Genomic DNA, 16,845 nt, shown 5'->3' with positions numbered 1-16,845 from the left:
GACTCTGGACAAGCCCAATGGCTTCATGATCGTGATGCTGTGGGATAAATTGCCTTTCTCGTTGACCAAGAAGACCATCTAAAGTTATTTATAGCTTTCTGCTTCATCTTCGGTTGTCCGTAGCCGTCTCGTCCTCTGAACGTATCACTTGCCAGCCTAGTTTAAGTAAGTTCGTGTGGTTTATAGTTATTTCCGCACGTTCAGGGATAGTAGATGATCATGTTCTTAGGGGTACCGGTTATACTGCGGATCAAGATAGGGTTCATTCTGGTTTCATCTTGAAATGCTGCAACTACGGATAGTTGAAATCTCGCACAAAGTTCAATCTCATAACGCATGGGATCCAATGATTATTGTAAGTCCTCACACCTGTCATCGCAATTTTTCAGGGACGCTATTGCCCTCTGCGGACTTGTGCTCCGTAACCTAATCGGTAAGCAGTGCGACCATATAAGCAAAAAGGTTATCTGTGCACCCGTACTCAGTTCAGAGATAAGCAGGTACTTAACCGGGTGCCTGGTATGGCTGCTTTGGTTACGGTTTTGGTCTTAACCGAGACGCGCCAATATCTCACGGGGATATATCTCTTTTGGTCTAGTTGGTAGGTAGCAGTCCGTGAGTATTAAGGCAGTCAAGTGGGTCCATTGGACCCACTTTAGTGAAAACCCTTGAAGCATTTGCCAAGTTCCTCATAGAAATATGTGAACCCACGGCAATACGGAAGTAGAAATGTACCGAGCTAAAAATATTCCTCGGCCCATATCGAAGTTGGTGCCTTCAAAGTGGATGGTACCAACAAAAGTCTAAACTACGGAATTGTTTCAGATGAACAACGGCCTCGTGGCTCCACACGAAGCCAGAATCGGGCCCTTTCCGCAAGTAAAGCGCATAGAGAACAGAAGAGGAAAGAAAATAACTCACTAGCTGGTTTCGAACCGGAAGACATTGATATACCTATAGCTAAAGCGTAACTTATGATCTGATGACACAACAGTGCTTAAGGCTGAAGAAGGCAGACTTGTTCGGGAAACTACTGAAGCTTACCATGCACGATGCAGTGAGATACTCGTCAGACACATATTCTAGTGCTTCGGCGAGCAATGGACTCATTCTTGAACCATTGATAGTACAAATCAGCACCCAGTCATTGGCTGGAGCAGGCCTGGCAGGTAACTAATGGAGTACACTCAGAGCTTGATTGTCTGAGCTCACCTAGGTTCACGATTGACAAGTCTAGGCAATCGGTGTGTTTCAGATGATAATGACCCAACGCGGCCATCCAAATTAGAACTCCCTGCGATCCTTCAGTGGAAAGAGCCGGCAAAAGGCCAATCACATGGAGTATGTGATGCTTGGCAACGACATGTCCGATGACACATTCGCCTGGATCTCAGTGGTTACTGACTCCACTTCGAACCGGAAGCTTTAGTCCCGCGGCTTCTTAGTCCCGCGGCTCATCATACCACAAATAACGATTCCAAGCATGATCGCAGTAGAGATGGCTCTCACCTTTATGGCTTGAGTGTAAGTTGCATCCCAGCTGAAAGACCAGTCTAGGTTGGTCAACGCCCCTTACGAGTACGATGTGACTTTGTCTTAACAACTTCGAGGTAGGATAAGTTGAAGAAGATTCGTCAAAGGGTTTCCTGGGCGCTTCACGCAGACAGCAGGACAGGGATGAATTCTCGGTGCCCCACTTGTAAGGGTTCAAGGTCTCGAACATCCGGAATGGGATTCCGCACTCTTGGCTTGAACAGCCACGGGTATCAACGTGCGATAAGTACCGAGCCAAGTCCCGTATGAGAGTCACCGGAGCGCGCATTGCACCATTGACAAACACTGGCCGTTTCGAGCAAAGTAGAAGTGGAATCAGTATCTGTACAGCTATTCTTCTAATTCTAGGATCGGTCGGATTTGATTGGACGGCTGGGCTTCTGCCTGTTTACCTTCAATTTATGCCGCCAACTGCACGCAAGTACGGCATCACTCAGACTAGGAGATACAGCTGCCACAGGCCCGACTGGGTGGCGAATGGCGAGGGTGGAACAGTCAACGACAGGTTGACCTGACTGTCTAGAAGAATGTGGAAGCTATTCAACTACAGAACTCGTGAACAAAAGACAGTTGCGCTTACATAGAGCCTCAAAGCACACTATGAGTTCAATATTGTATTGAGCTCTAGCATACCAGGGATATAGCATGGCCAGGAAGGTACAAGCGACACTTAGCCAGGTATATGGAAGTGGACTAGATGGTGTCCATGATAATGGTGCGACATATTGTTTCAGAGAAGCCCGCCACAGCGCCATGATGAGGAAATGAAGGACTGGGACAGCAGGAACTCAAGCTGTGGATATTCGACGGCAGAGATAAGCTGCGGCGTGCTTGGCACATTCATATAAACACTCATTGATTCTCTCCTTCTGCGAGAGGAACTATACAAGATATCACTCCTTACTTTTACTTCTCGTTATCGAGCTGGATTCAATCTGACCAGGTGTCAGGCTCTCGTCATTCTTTCACTTCAATTCATTATACTTTCATACTCTTTCTTTCGTTTCTAAATTAGTCTCGATCTCCGCCAGACACAATGAAGTACCTTCCTCTGGCCGTTGCAGTCACTGCCAGTCTGGCACCTACGGCTTCCGCTCATTATATCTTCAGCAAGCTCGTGTTGAACGGAGAGGCTTCTGCGGACTGGCAGTACATTCGTGAGACCACTCGCAGCATCTGCTACGAGCCTACCAAGTTCACCAACACTTTTGACAATTTGACACCCAACGACAACGATTTTCGTTGCAACCTGGGCTCGTTCAGCAATGCCGCAAAGACCGACGTCGCCGAGGTAGCGGCGGGCGATACCATCGGGATGAAGCTCTTCTACGACACCAGTATTGCGCACCCCGGCCCGGGCCAAGTTTGTACGAGTCATCCCTCTCCCTGTCATAGTCACTCACCTTCTAATGACCTGGTTTTCTCGAATCACAGTTATGTCCAAGGCACCCACCGGCAATGTCCAGGAATACGAAGGCGACGGCGAATGGTTCAAGATCTGGGAAAGAACGCTTTGCAACGAGGAAGGCGACTTGACCAAGGACGCCTGGTGCACCTGGGGCATGTCCGAGTTCGAGTTCCAGATTCCTGCTGAGACTCCAGCAGGCGAGTACCTGGTGCGCGCCGAGCATGTGGGCTTGCATGGAGCTCAGGCCAACGAGGCTGAATTCTTCTACAGGTGAGGCAATCGCGCTCGGCTTTATGACATTCAAGGAGCAATGATGCTGACACCACCAATTTAGCTGTGCACAGGTAAAGGTCACAGGCTCGGGAACTGGATCTCCCAGTCTCACATACCAGATCCCCGGTCTCTACAACGACAGCATGACCCTGTTCAACGGCCTCAATCTTTGGGTCGACTCGGCCGAGAAGATTCAGACGGATATACTGGAAACGCCGATTGGGGATGACGTGTGGAACGGAAGCGGTTCGGGAAGCTCATCTGCTGCCTCCCCTTCGGTCAGTAGTGCATCTGTCGCAAGCCCGGGTACAACTACCGCTGCCGTGCATGCCTACGTTCAGACCCCCGCCAGCAGCAGCAGCAGCAGCAGCAGCAACATTCAATCCGCGGCCGCTAGCTCGGGAAATCTTGTCTCGCACTGGGGCCAATGCGGAGGCCTTGGTTATGCTGGCCCAACCGAGTGTGAGTCGCCTTGCACCTGCGTGGAGCAGAACCCTTGGTACCATCAATGTGTTACTTCGGCCTGAAGGATCTGCTGGCTCAGCCGCGGTGTTCTGATTGGGGATGATGGTGGGTAAGGGGATATTATTGCCGAATTCGACTGGTTACGTCAGTAGGTACCATAGGGGTTCGATGATTCCTCGCATGTCAAGCAGCCCGCTCCTTTGTCCTAAAGGCTACATTGGGATATCGCAGCCAATCGTTTCTGTACAATAGTCGACATTCGTCGATGTTTTCAATCCTTGTATTGAGGCCGCCACAAACGCTCTATTAATTAGTTCGAGTGCTTCTTGAGTTTCAATATCTTGTTGAAGACCTTTTTTGTCGCTGATGTCCTGATTTAAGCAAGACAATTGTGCTATAGTATCCTGAGTATTTGTATCCGTAATGTGTCTTTTATTCCTGATTAAAGCTCTTTTTTTCATCTATCTATCTTGTCTATTTATATTTCGTCCCTTCAAGATAACATAAAAAGGCACTATTAGCTTCAGGACTTTACCGAAGTCTTTGATAATATGTATTATGAGAGCCGAGTCAGTCATTCTTGAGCACACCTATGAACAAGGATATAACCCCTAGCCATCACACCATTTCTGGACTTTTACTCAGTGTCAACATTCACCGCATATTTGCTCTTTCTGCGGATAATCGGCCCATAGAAGTAAAGCAAATAAGGCACCATCGCCATAACTGCACTGATAGACCCCAGAATGGTGAGGGTATACTGCACGCCGAGAGCCTCATAGATCGGACCTCCAGCAACAGTCACACCTCCCGCCACCACATATCGCGTGAACACGAGGAATCCCAGAGCGGATGCAGAATATGCGTCGTAGGAATCGATGAGATACATGTATGCAACGATGAAGATGGTGGTGATCCCGTAGCCGAAAACGACGGAGGCAACGAGAGGGGACCAGATTGAGATGTTTGGCTGTGGAGACAGAGAAAGGTTAGCCTGTTGCAAAACAAGTGGGTGTATCGATATAGGCTTACATTGCTTGTCCATCCCATCCAAAACAAGCTGATCGGCACTGCTACTGCGCCACCAAGCATCGTGTACCAGAGTCTCATCTCAGGTGCAATAGTGGAGTTATCTCGAGCATAGGCCTTTGCAGTCCAGCTGTAAACCACCGGCACCACGCCGATGACCGGAAAGATGCCAACGAGCATACCAGCCCAGCAAAGGTTGGTCAGTCCTTCGGAAAGGCCATATGCATCGCCAAAAATATAGGTATACCCCTCAAGAAAGGTAAAGAGGACAATATAGATAATCGTCAGATAGAGTGACATCAGGATGATAATTAGTTCAGAGTAAAACATCGCAAATGGCCGGTATACGGAGGTCTTCAATCGCTGACCGAGGCTCTTCTGATTGATCTCCATGGGAGCTCTGTATCTCTCATCACCAGTCTCTTTTCGCAGAATGGAAGCCTTCCAGTAGAGAATAAGGCTACCATATGTCTCAGGCTGGAATAAAAGGACCAGAGCGAGAACCACACCACCCATGATCAGCGTTACCCACTCTAGCCAGCGCCAGCCTAGTGTAACTGGAATATAGCTCCCGATTATCTGGCCGATCATGGGCCCCACAAATGCAGGTAAAGCGTAAACAGGAAAAGCATAGGTCTTTTCCAGAGGGTTCCACAAGTCGGCAACTGTGCCACCGGCGCAGGTTAGCGGGGTGGAAGCGAAGAGGCCGGCAAAGAAACGAAAGATAAGGTGACCATGGAGGTTTGGGGCTAGTCCTGATGCCATGACGAAGATCAAGAAAAGGAGCATTGTTGTGGAATAAATGGCATTGCGTCCGAAGGTTTCAGAGAAAGGGCCAGAGAGAAGGGAACCAAATGCGAAACCGATAAGGAACAGAGCTGTTCAGAGACATGTAGAGTTCAGCTTTATGCTATGATAGAGTCCAGTGAGATGCCACCATACCTGTTGCTAGAGAGCCGACAACTTCGGATACCTGGAAGTATGCGCTATATTCCCTGACACCACAAGCATCAATCGCCGAGGCGATAGTCACGGCCACTGCTATCAATGACACTAACAAAGTCATGCAGAGCTTCCGTGAGGTGCTCAGGTTTGCAGGATTTAAGGGATCATTTTCCCCTTCCCAGCCCACAAGAATCGCAGCGTCAGGGGCCGTCGATCCGGCGGGCAACTTCTCCAGGCTACTATGATAGCCGCTCAGTTTGCAGCTACATAGACCTGTATTAGACACTCGCGCACCTGATTAATTTGTCACCTAGACTTACTTAGGACCATGATGAGCGTTGACAGAGTAGCTCGGACAGCTGCAATCATCTTTCAGCGTTGCCAAGTGCTGTTGCACGGATTTTCGAACCCGTTGGTATTGGAGATAAGCTTCCATTTCCTGTATTCTCTGCGTGACAAGAAGGAAAGAAGGATATAGGCGAGTAAGATGTTGAAAAATCTCCAACGAAAGAATGAATCTAGCAAACTTCTATAGTCATAGCATCTCCGATCCGCTAGCCTCTATCTCCGATCAATCGGACTTTGGTGGAACGAGTTTATGCAACCCTATACAGCCAAAACGGCAATGATACTTATGAAAGTCTGGCTAGATACATACGTAAGTCTATTCCATACACGAACCCTGGGGATATGTAGAATCCGTCTGCTTTTCTTCGCCATAAGTCCATACATATAGTGAACTGTATGGCAGTTTGTATTTTCCGGTATTGGTAATTTCAGAAATCACGTGACCTGAATTGAACTAGACAGCCTCAAGCTATGAATCAGTCAATAGACGCTTCATTACGCCTTACGGATATAGTTCAGCATATACAATCCTTCATAGTGGGTGGATTGAATGTTGTCGACCAGGTTTTCCCGGTTCCATGGGAAAGGTGGTTGCATAGAAATTTCTTTCTCCTGTGTAATATCGGGAACTTCTTTCTCCGACCCTCACCAACGGGCACCGATCTTCTTTGTGGCAATCTTCAATGACTCAATCAATGCTATCTCTGACCAACAATCTCCACCTCGGACTCTTGTCCTGAACAATAACAAGGGCTTTCGTGTATTCGTTTATCCCCATTTTCTATCTACGAGGGTAATGCTGGGCAACAACTTGATCCATAACGGGGCCATCCAGGAAGTGTCCGGATTCCTTCGGCGAAAGCGCAAAGCTGTTAATTGCGAGGAATGTCGACGCTCTAAGTTGCGATGCGATCGTCAGCATCCTTGTGGCGCGTGCAAGCGCCGCAAGCGCGAATCTAGTTGTTCATATGAGACCCCTTCTGCGCCATCTGTATCAAGAAAAACTCGCAGGAAGCCTGTGACCACTTCGGCGTCATCTGCGTTGAGTGGCGGAGCAGGATTCCCGGCTACACCGACACGAAAGAATGCCGTCTCTTCAATTTCACAATCCGAACAGACTATATCTGAAGTAGAAACATCACCTCCCGGTGTACACTGGGAAACCGTGCTTGAGCGCCCTGTGCCAGAGGAGGATGTTAATGACACACTATCACCCCTTTCTATAAGCCCTCGCATCTCTCTCCAGGAAATGATTGACTCGCTTCCCCCGAAGTCATGTTGCGACTATCTGGTTTCACACTTTTTTAAACATATCTTCGCATTGTTTCCCATTCTTCATGGTCCAACTTTCCAGAAACAGTATACGGCGTTCATGCAACGCCCTCAAGATGTCGACTTACCTTGGCTAGCTTTGCTTTTCGGTTTATGTTCTTTGTCTCTGAACACTCTAGATGAAAGTGACCCCAGGCTAAGGTGTGTCTGGTCTCAGCTGCCTTCGAGTATCACACAAGCTGCAAGCACGGTTCCTATCACGGTTTCTGTTTCTCGCCGTCTGCTTCGGACTGCAATAACCTGTCTTCTGCAGGGCGATTTCTTGATTAGGCACACATTCAGCACCTTCGAGGCTCTATTAATGGTGATATATAGCCTCTCTCACAATGAATCTGTCGACCAAGGCTGGGCCCTTTTGGGAATGGCATTGAATATTGGCATTGCGTTACGTTGCAATGTGGAACAGAAGAACCTGGGCACCATCGAGACCGAAAGGCGGCGACGCTGTTGGGCTGGTCTTTTGACATTGCACACGTATCAGGGAATGCTTTTCCGGGATTTCGATATGTCATACCTTCTCAGCATTCAAGCTCCTTTACCTGCCGATGTTAATGATGTCGATGTTACCAACGAGGGCATTGTGCAGCAATCTTGTAGCGAGCCCACACAGATGTCCGTCATGATGGCCAAGCTTCGACTGTTCCGGCTTTCCACTCAGATCTGTCGTCATACCTCGGGGTCTTCACGTCTCGACCAGCAGGCCTTGCGTGATCTCGATGCTGCGATAGCGGAAGAGCAAGAACGGTGGGACGCGGCCTATATGGTTGATGGCTCTCCCAATATTTTGGATTCTAATCGCTACGCCTATTGGTGCGTCTTACAGACGTACGCGCATCATCTCTACCTTCTGCTACACCGGCCGTTTCACCATTCCAAAGCATCTTGCTTTCTTGCAATCTCCAGAGAAAGGTGTATTAGCTCCAGCGCAGCTCTGATTTCTCTTCACAGACAACTCTACGAAGCTCCAATCCTCCGAAACTACTTCTGGTTGCTTAGTGGGGTGATCAGTCTGAAAGCACTCCATGCAGCCGTGGCCCTGAATTCGTGTCTCCAAGATGACCCAGAACATAATTTAGACTCTTTTCGAGAGGAGATTGAAAGCTTGACTGCCCGCATGAAAGATCTCTCGGGCCGAAGTCATATCTGTCACAGAGCATATCGCATACTTCGCCATTTACAGTAAGCTACCTAATATATTCTGTCAATTTCAGTCAACTAAGCATACATTCTCAGAGCCCAAGCAGGGGCAGGCGACCCACCAGCAGGGAGCTCGGAGACCCCGTTCGAGAATCTATTTGAAGATTTGACAAATATCCGAGAATGGATGGATGCAGATCTGGTCGATTGGGTATGTTACCTTCCTCTGGATATCGAGCTTTGGCTAATGACTCAGAATATGGATGGACAATACAATGTCTTTACACCATAATTGAACATTAGCATGACAATATTGTGGGACTAACGTTGGGTCATTTCCGGGACAGAAGACATGCCGTTTGCCCGGAAATAAATATTCAACAGCGACCCGAGCCAATTTCACGGCCCATCATTTGATCTCATCGAGTATGATTATCTTTGTTGATTGAGGCGTAGAACAGAACTCTAATCATAAATTTAGGAAATCGAGCATGTGCCTCCCCCCTTTCAGGGCGATGTCAATCTTAGGACCTCCCGTTCAGCACACACCAGACACCGATTTGTGCTTTCCTTGTCTGCAAGAACCTTGTGTCCAGGGTTCTTAACCACAGACTTCTACTGGAATTGTGCGGAGGCTTAATGTCTCAGGTCTACGAACATGAGACTGCTCAGAAAGCAGATCTCGTCTGCTCTCATGCATTGGGTGCCTCTTTGCGGCACTCGTTTTATCCAACGATAGAGTTCGTGGAAGTGGAAGCCACGGGGTTTTCCAAGATGACAAGCACTCTGAAATAAACTCAACGTGGTTCAGCCCACTCGTATGGTCAACAAGTTGCTACTGATCTCAGTTCGTGCGTCACTCGTGTCAGGATCTGAAGAACCAGGATCACTGGTTGCCCAACCACACACATCGCCATTTTACGTTTTTGTTTGACATCATGAAAGGCGAGACAGAGTGCCCTTTCGGATTTGCTTCTTTCGTGTAGCTCTCTCTTTCCGTGTTCCTCGTGTGTTCTATTTGGCGGTCGTATGAGGCCTTGTGGTTTTCACGGCAGGGCCAAGGGAATAGAGTATTTGTGGCTTCTTGGCAGGATGCAGCAGCTCATTAAGCGCACATTGGCGCATACACATGCAAGGATTTCAGTAGAGATGTGGGATGTTTGTGTGTGGTAGAAAATGCATCCCACGGTTAGCTTGATGGCGTGCTCGGGACTAAAAATTCGCCATGGCAGTGGAGGGACTCGGCCACTTCCCGGCCACGTCGCCCCTCCCAGGATAAACCTGGTCAATGGCGCCGTAAACCATAACATTGGCGTCATATAGGATATTAAAGTCTTATATAAAATTGTGTCTGATGGTGATATCAAAAGGCTGCTTCAGTAGAGACAGTTCCACATGAGTACAGACGGTTGAGCTTAACCCTTCCCTGACGCGGTCCCTCAACCACCACCATAACATGCTTAAAACAAGTTGTTTCAGCCTTGTGGAGCAAGTTACTCCACTTAATTCAGTAATGCCAGCAGTAAAAAAAAATAAAGGTGGATGTGAGTGGCATACCAGACTTATGGTATGATTGGATTGGCACTTCACTTACCTTAGTTCTGAGCGTGGAGACCGACAGCATGATATATGGGTCTGCTTTTGTGGACCCTCGGCCAACCCTATCCCGTCTGTTTACGCAGCACAATAGACACACAGATTGGGCCAGGTTGCAGAAAGCTTGGGTGATTGCATCGTGCCCCTCATATTTTCTCTTTTCCGTTTGTAATAACATTAGACCACGGAAGTAGGACTACCTTCGTAGAAGGACCGCCTAGAGTCTGTTCTTAGCAGCGCTTACTGCGCTACATGAGGGATCCCTGCAGACATAAGCCAGGATTGAGCCTTCCTGGCGAACACGAAAAATGCCACCCATCTAACGTCTTACGAGTGATCGTCATTCAGCTCATCTTGACCAAGAAGAAGGCAATCACTTAGCCTCGTGTTTCTTTATTCATCTGTGGTTCAGCCATGTCGAAAAAGGCCAATGCGCGCTCGGCATGGGCGTGGAGGTGCATCTGGCCGGCACATGGCAAGCCCCAGCTGCATTGCCATTTCGGAGCTAAAATCACGACATCGATCCCCTGTTCTCTGATAAAATATCTGAGACTTCTCACGCGATAAGCTTAATATTTATTATTCCCCTCCAGATCCCATTCCTCATCGGTATATGCCACAGATCTGAAAGCTCTGTCTGCTGACACGGAAAATGACCACAAAAGTTGGCCATCTTCTGGCGAAGGTGCTCGGAATCGATCTGGCATCGAACACCGACCCATACCTTCGTGATGGATCAGATACTGCTGGTCATTATGTCGAAACAGAGCCAACAGCCGGTGAATGGCTGCGCGAGCTTGTACCATCCCGTCGCCAAATTGGTCGCTACTTCTACGACTTGTTCCCTTTTCTTCACTGGATCATGAGCTACAATTTGCAGTGGTTCATCGGTGATCTGATCGCAGGTGAGATGTCTCCTAATAGTTGCGGAAGCGAGTGAGGCTTACGTCTATAGGTGTTACTGTCGGGGCTGTGGTCATCCCACAAGGCATGGCATACGCCATTCTAGCCAAGTTGCCTGCCGAATATGGACTATATTCCTCCTTTATGGGCGTGTTAATATACTGGTTCTTCGCCACATCAAAGGATATCACCATCGGTGTAGGTCTTCCATTTCCTTGTCACGACCAACAACTAACTTGATCAGCCGGTGGCCGTCATGTCCACCTTAGTTGGAACCATCATCATCGAAGTTCAGAAAGACTACCCTGACGTCGACGGCCCAACGATCGCCGGAGCCCTTGCCATCATCTGCGGTGCGATCGTGACCTTCATTGGCCTGTTCCGTCTCGGATTCATCGTCGACTTCATCCCTCTTCCTGCGATTACCGCCTTCATGACCGGATCTGCGATCAATGTGTGCGCCGGACAAGTCAAGACAGTCTTGGGAGAAACGGCCGATTTTTCTACCCGTGGATCGACATACATGGTCATCATCAATACCTTGAAATATCTGCCCACCTCGCAGATGGATGCTGCCATGGGCTTGACGGCACTTGCCATGCTGTATGCTATCCGCGCGGCATGCAACTATGGAACTAGGAAATACCCTCGGAAGGCGAAGCTCTTCTTTTTCCTCAATACCCTTCGCACGGTCTTTGTGATTCTATTCTATACAATGATTAGTGCTGCAGTCAATCTCCATCGTCGCAACAATCCGGCCTTCAAGATGCTGGGCAAAGTTCCTTATGGGTTTCAGCATGCGGGCGTTCCCAAAATCAACGTTGATATTATCAAGACCTTTGCAAAAGAGCTGCCGGCAGCAGTGATTGTCTTGGTGATCGAGCATATTGCTATCTCAAAATCCTTCGGTCGCGTCAACAACTACACCATCAATCCTTCCCAAGAGTTCATCGCTATTGGCATCTCAAACCTCCTCGGGCCCTTCCTGGGTGGCTACCCTGCCACTGGTTCGTTCTCTCGCACTGCTATCAAAGCCAAGTCCGGTGTACGGACGCCGCTGGCCGGCGTCATCACCGCCATTGTTGTTCTGCTTGCCATTTACGCCCTTCCAGCTCTGTTCTTCTTTATTCCCAGCTCATCACTTTCTGCTGTTATCATTCACGCCGTCGGCGACTTGATCACACCACCTAAAGTCATCTACCAATTTTGGCGCGTCTCACCTCTTGATGCTCTCATTGCTTTAATCGGAATCATCGTCATTATCTTCTCCAGCATTGAAGACGGCATCTACTGCACAATCTGCATCTCGGTCGCAGTCTTGCTATTCCGCATCGCCAAAGCCCGTGGTCAGTTCCTCGGCCAGGTCCAGATCCACTCCGTTATCGGCGACCACCTTGTAGAAGAAACCGGATCAGCCAAGGAATTCAACTCCGCCGCTCAGCTTTCCAGCTCCGACTACAAGCATACCTCTAGTCGAACTGTCTTCCTTCCCCTAAAACACAGCGACGGTTCCAACCCGACCATCCCCATCTCCCAGCCCGCACCAGGCGTCTTCATCTACCGCGTCTCCGAAGGCTTCAACTACCCCAACGCCAACCACTATACCGACAATCTGGTCGAACACATCTTCGAATCTACCCGACGCACTAATCCATCCTTATACGCAACCCCCGGCGACCGACCATGGAATGACCCCGCCCCTCGCAAAAGCAAGGCCGAACAAATCGCCAACTCCACAGAGAAACCTTTGCTACGGGCAGTCATCCTCGATTTCTCCGCCGTCAACAACGTTGACGTGACGTCGGTCCAGAACTTAATCGATGTCCGGAGCCAGCTGGACCGTTATGCAGCCCCGGACCGAGTCCAGTGGCACTTCGCTCATATCAACAACCGATGGACCAAGCGGGCTCTCGCTGCCGCGGGATTCGGTCGGCCTTTGGATGTGCCCGAACTCAAGCCGATCTTCAACATCACGGAGGCAGTATACTCTGGAGATAGTTCGGACCAGCGGGCCAGTGATATTGAGTCGCAAGCCGGTGATCAATTGAAACAGAGCAAGAGTAGGGATGACAAGAACGCCGGGGTCCTGAGTATACGGGAGATGGACGAGGCAGCCAAGGGCTCGGAGAGGACTGCTGTGCAGCGACGCGGGGATGGCAAGCCGGCGGTGGTGACTGGGGTGAACTTGCCATTGTTCCATATTGACTTGAAGAGTGCTCTGGAATGTGTGATGGCATCGGTGTCTGACACTCCGGGCAAGGTGCATGCCAGCTAATGTGGTTTTCGTGTTAGAACTTCGTACATAATATAAGTTAGACAATATTTACCCTATTTATACAAACTTTACCATATTTCCCCACTACTAGAGTGACTGTAGGGCTAACCGAGACCTCCACATGGTCCCATCTTCGCGACGATCCCAACCTATTCTCATCGGCGACTCTTTCGGCGAAACCCCGCATCTTAAATCAGACTGTCCGCGGGGTAAACAACAATATCTCCGTTCATCAATGTGATTAATACTTTTTTCCCACTAACTTTTTCCTGGTCATACACATACATACCAAACATCTCATCACAAAGCAAATACAAAAATGGGCTCCATCTCCCTCACCGATATGTCCAACCCTTCGTGCCTCCTCTACGGCGCCCACGACGCCCGCTACGAAGACCGACCCATCCCAGCCATCACCTCCCCAACAGACGTAATAATCCGCATCGCCTACACCGGCGTCTGCGGGAGCGATGTACATACCTCCCTCCATTCTCCCTTTCCCCCCCTTATCCACCCACCCAGCTCCTAACCAATATCCAGGTCCACTTTTACCTCCACGGCGGCATCCACCGCCCCATCTCCCCCTCCAACCCTATAACAATGGGCCACGAATCCACCGGCATCGTCCACGCCATCGGGCCCGACGTAACCACCCTCTCACCAGGCGACCCCGTAGCTCTCGAACCCGGGTACGCATGCCACCGCTGCAACCTCTGCAAATCCGGACGGTACAATCTCTGCCGGGAGATGAAGTTCGCCGCCGTCCCGGGTGTATGTCACGGCACGCTTACTCGCTTTTTCAAATTACCGGCTGATTACTGTTATCGTATCCCGGAGGGGACGTTGGGACTGGATGAGGCGACGCTGTTGGAGCCGTTGGGGGTGGCGGTGCGGTCTGTGAGGGAGGTGGGGGTGAAGCCTGGAATGAGTGTTGTGGTGTTCGGGGCAGGGTCGGTGGGTGTGTTGTGTATGGCTGTGGCGAGGGAGTTTGGGGCGAGGGAGTTTGGGGCGAGTAAGGTGGTGGGGGTGGATTTGAGTGAGAAGAAGTTGGCGTTTGCGGAGAGCGTGGTGGGTAAGGGGGCTTGGGGAGGTGGCTATGTTCCGTCTGGGGATGGGGAGGTGGATGGGAGGAGGCTGGTTGAGGGGTTCTGCGATGGTGATGAGGAAGGAAATGCAGGGTTTGATGTTGTTATTGAGGCTACGGGGGCAGAGGCTTGTATTAATCTTGGGATAGAGGTTGTGAAGGTTGGAGGGGCGTTTATGCAGACGGGGCTGGGTAGGAAGAAAGTGGATTTTCCTATTGGGAAGGTGGTTGGGAAAGAGGTGGTGGTTAAGGGGTGTTTTCGGTATGGGCCAGGGGATTATAAGCTCGGGATGCAGATGGCTGTGGAGGGAAGGATTCCGCTGAAAGGTTTTATTACGAAGATCGTCGGGTTTGAGGAAGCCGTTGAGGCGTGGGAGACCACGGCTAGAGGGGAGGGGATTAAGACGTTGATTAGGGGGGTGGATACGCCGGTGGAGGAGTAGGCTGCGATCTGCTGCATCGATAGGGTAGTGCATGTAGCGCGTAGCTGAAGCTGGATAGCTAGCTATAGTTCTATCCCCGCATGCATCCGGACTATGCCCTCTGTGTCTGAGTGGTCATCCTCTGCACTTCATCCTCCAAGATCTCCGGTAACGTCGCCTCAATACTCGGCTTCGTCGGCGTCCATCCCAACACCTTGGCTCCTCTCCTGGCACGTCCCCGAGAGTTCAATCCCCAACTCAGCGCCTCATAGCCACCAAATTTCTTTGCATCCTCCAAACTGATCTTCTCCTTCTCGACTCCAGGCAGCAAACCTAGCTCTGTCGCAGTCAACGCCGTTGCCACAGCCAGCTCACCCCAAACATGCTCCCCATTCTCAGTCAAATAATAGGCTCTCTCCCCCCACAGCTCCGTATCATCGCGTCCATGCACGGCTGCCTCTACAAGCAGCACATACACCTCGCTCAAGTCGTGAATATGGATGTTATTCCAGATCGACTTGCCATCTCCAATGATTGGTGCCTTCTTAAGCTGCAGGGTCACCTTGGCCAGCTCGTAGACTTGTCGTCCACGCACGGATACAGGGCCTCGACCACGTCCTATGACACACCCATCAATACCACATCCACCCTTGATTCCAAGAAAAGGATATTTTACATACCATAAATAGTAGGTGGACAGACCAACGCCGTCTTCACCACATCCCCTTTCGCTTTCGCCGTCTCAAGTACTACTCGATCCACATTGCGATGGAACGCATGCTCCGGAAGATTCAACAACTCGTCCACCCCGTCCCAGTCATCGTAGACCTTGTCACTACCTTCACCAAACACGTTCCGATCCGTGTCATGGAACGTAAGGATACCCGTGCCGCCAGTATGCAGCCAGTATCCGGGCTTTTCTTTGCTGTGGCCTTTTTCTAAGCCTGTGGCGATGGCGTTCGCGGCACCTTCATGGTCGGAGGCGTCGGCGGTGTCTGGCTTATTAGTGATTGAAATCTTTATAACAAACATGGTGATAGGGACATACGTAAAACAATATCAGCTTCAGCACTCTCCTTCTCTAGAAGAGCAGAGTCATCTAGGTCGCCGATGACAACTCTGATGGAAGGGTACTGGGCTTGGACCTGTCCGGCCTTTTCTGGGGACCGAACCAATACGGTGTATTTGTATTCAGGATGCTTGGCGAAGATGGCGTAGAGGGCATCGCCGCCGATGTAGCCGGTTGCGCCGGTGCTAGAGGTCTAATGTTAGCGAGATATATATGCAGTAGTACGACCGAGTGGAGTGGTACATGAAGATCTTGGGCAGAGTCGTCATTTTGCCTGGATATATGCTTTTTAAAAGACTTAGTTACAGCCTAGGTCTTCTTACGTCTGGAGAGTAGCGCTGTTATATCTCAACTGAGAGGTATTGACATTAATAATAGCTGTAGGCGATGAAGTCAGTCCGTAAGCCAATGACGTCGGATTCACCAGTTGGCGATTGATAAGTCGTTTCCGCCTGCCGTATTAGGAATGCTCGGCCGACGGCGGCTTCCGCCGACTACAAGTCCGGGGTTACCCCTTTCTCGACTCAGCTTAAACTCCGCATGCAGGGTTCGACGACTACCCTGTTACCCCTCCTACAATTGCCGGTTGGCGGAGACTTCGGGTGTGCTGTGGAGTTTCTGATGCTTAATTAATGGACTTGAGTTCGACATACTGCTGATGTAGAGGGGTTTGGTCCTGCTAGGCAGCAGGATATTTTGGGATCCGTGGCGCAATGTATTTAGCTTCGAAATGAAGCTTTCATGAGACAAATACTTTTCTGGAAAGCGATCTACTCCAATTACGGAGTTTTTGTTGAGCAACAGGCCACAGATCGCATAAAACCCTGAGACAGTGATATGCCTTGATCTGCAAGTCAGCTATCTTACCACTGCCATGACACAATCAGAGGATTGTGAACTGTGGGTCAAAGATAAGATCTTTGGACCATGGAAGCATTCCAATAAGGTATGCTCTATATCCACCTCTATCACTTATCAACATGATTAAATTTTTCTTCACCGGTG

At 49.8% G+C, this 16,845-nt stretch overlaps 6 protein-coding genes across 6 annotated transcripts; 4 read left to right on the top strand and 2 right to left on the bottom strand.

Annotated features, from left to right (window-relative positions):
- Window positions 1-2,590: 2,590 nt before the first annotated feature.
- Window positions 2,591-3,762, top strand: AKAW2_60292A (uncharacterized protein; the record flags this gene model as incomplete). The annotated part of the gene is made up of 3 exons (XM_041692402.1): window positions 2,591-2,921; window positions 2,989-3,232; window positions 3,297-3,762. 3 exons carry the CDS (start codon window positions 2,591-2,593, stop codon window positions 3,760-3,762), a joined length of 1,041 nt encoding a protein of 346 aa, XP_041545790.1.
- Window positions 3,763-4,337: 575 nt separating this feature from the next.
- AKAW2_60291S (MFS transporter) lies at window positions 4,338-6,110 on the bottom strand (the record flags this gene model as incomplete). The annotated part of the gene is made up of 4 exons (XM_041692400.1): window positions 4,338-4,670; window positions 4,733-5,607; window positions 5,672-5,937; window positions 5,995-6,110. 4 exons carry the CDS (start codon window positions 6,108-6,110, stop codon window positions 4,338-4,340), a joined length of 1,590 nt encoding a protein of 529 aa, XP_041545789.1.
- Window positions 6,111-6,818: 708 nt separating this feature from the next.
- AKAW2_60290A (uncharacterized protein) lies at window positions 6,819-8,783 on the top strand (the record flags this gene model as incomplete). The annotated part of the gene is made up of 3 exons (XM_041692399.1): window positions 6,819-8,533; window positions 8,588-8,702; window positions 8,748-8,783. The coding sequence occupies 3 exons, from the start codon at window positions 6,819-6,821 to the stop codon at window positions 8,781-8,783; spliced, it is 1,866 nt and encodes a 621-aa protein (XP_041545788.1).
- Window positions 8,784-10,739: 1,956 nt separating this feature from the next.
- SUL2_3 (SLC26/SulP family anion transporter) lies at window positions 10,740-13,265 on the top strand (the record flags this gene model as incomplete). Its single annotated transcript, XM_041692398.1, has 3 exons — window positions 10,740-10,992; window positions 11,043-11,188; window positions 11,235-13,265. The coding sequence occupies 3 exons, from the start codon at window positions 10,740-10,742 to the stop codon at window positions 13,263-13,265; spliced, it is 2,430 nt and encodes an 809-aa protein (XP_041545787.1).
- Window positions 13,266-13,584: 319 nt separating this feature from the next.
- On the top strand, window positions 13,585-14,792 carry AKAW2_60288A (NAD(P)-dependent alcohol dehydrogenase; the record flags this gene model as incomplete). Its single annotated transcript, XM_041692397.1, has 2 exons — window positions 13,585-13,737; window positions 13,806-14,792. The coding sequence occupies 2 exons, from the start codon at window positions 13,585-13,587 to the stop codon at window positions 14,790-14,792; spliced, it is 1,140 nt and encodes a 379-aa protein (XP_041545786.1).
- A 91-nt stretch (window positions 14,793-14,883) lies between these two features.
- Window positions 14,884-16,109, bottom strand: AKAW2_60287S (uncharacterized protein; the record flags this gene model as incomplete). Its single annotated transcript, XM_041692396.1, has 4 exons — window positions 14,884-15,389; window positions 15,452-15,766; window positions 15,820-16,025; window positions 16,084-16,109. The coding sequence occupies 4 exons, from the start codon at window positions 16,107-16,109 to the stop codon at window positions 14,884-14,886; spliced, it is 1,053 nt and encodes a 350-aa protein (XP_041545785.1).
- Window positions 16,110-16,845: the final 736 nt, after the last annotated feature.

This window comes from Aspergillus luchuensis, chromosome 6 (genome assembly GCF_016861625.1).
Source record: "Aspergillus luchuensis IFO 4308 DNA, chromosome 6, nearly complete sequence".
Lineage (NCBI taxonomy): Eukaryota > Fungi > Ascomycota > Eurotiomycetes > Eurotiales > Aspergillaceae > Aspergillus > Aspergillus luchuensis.
This window is presented reverse-complemented; position numbering and strand designations above follow the sequence as displayed.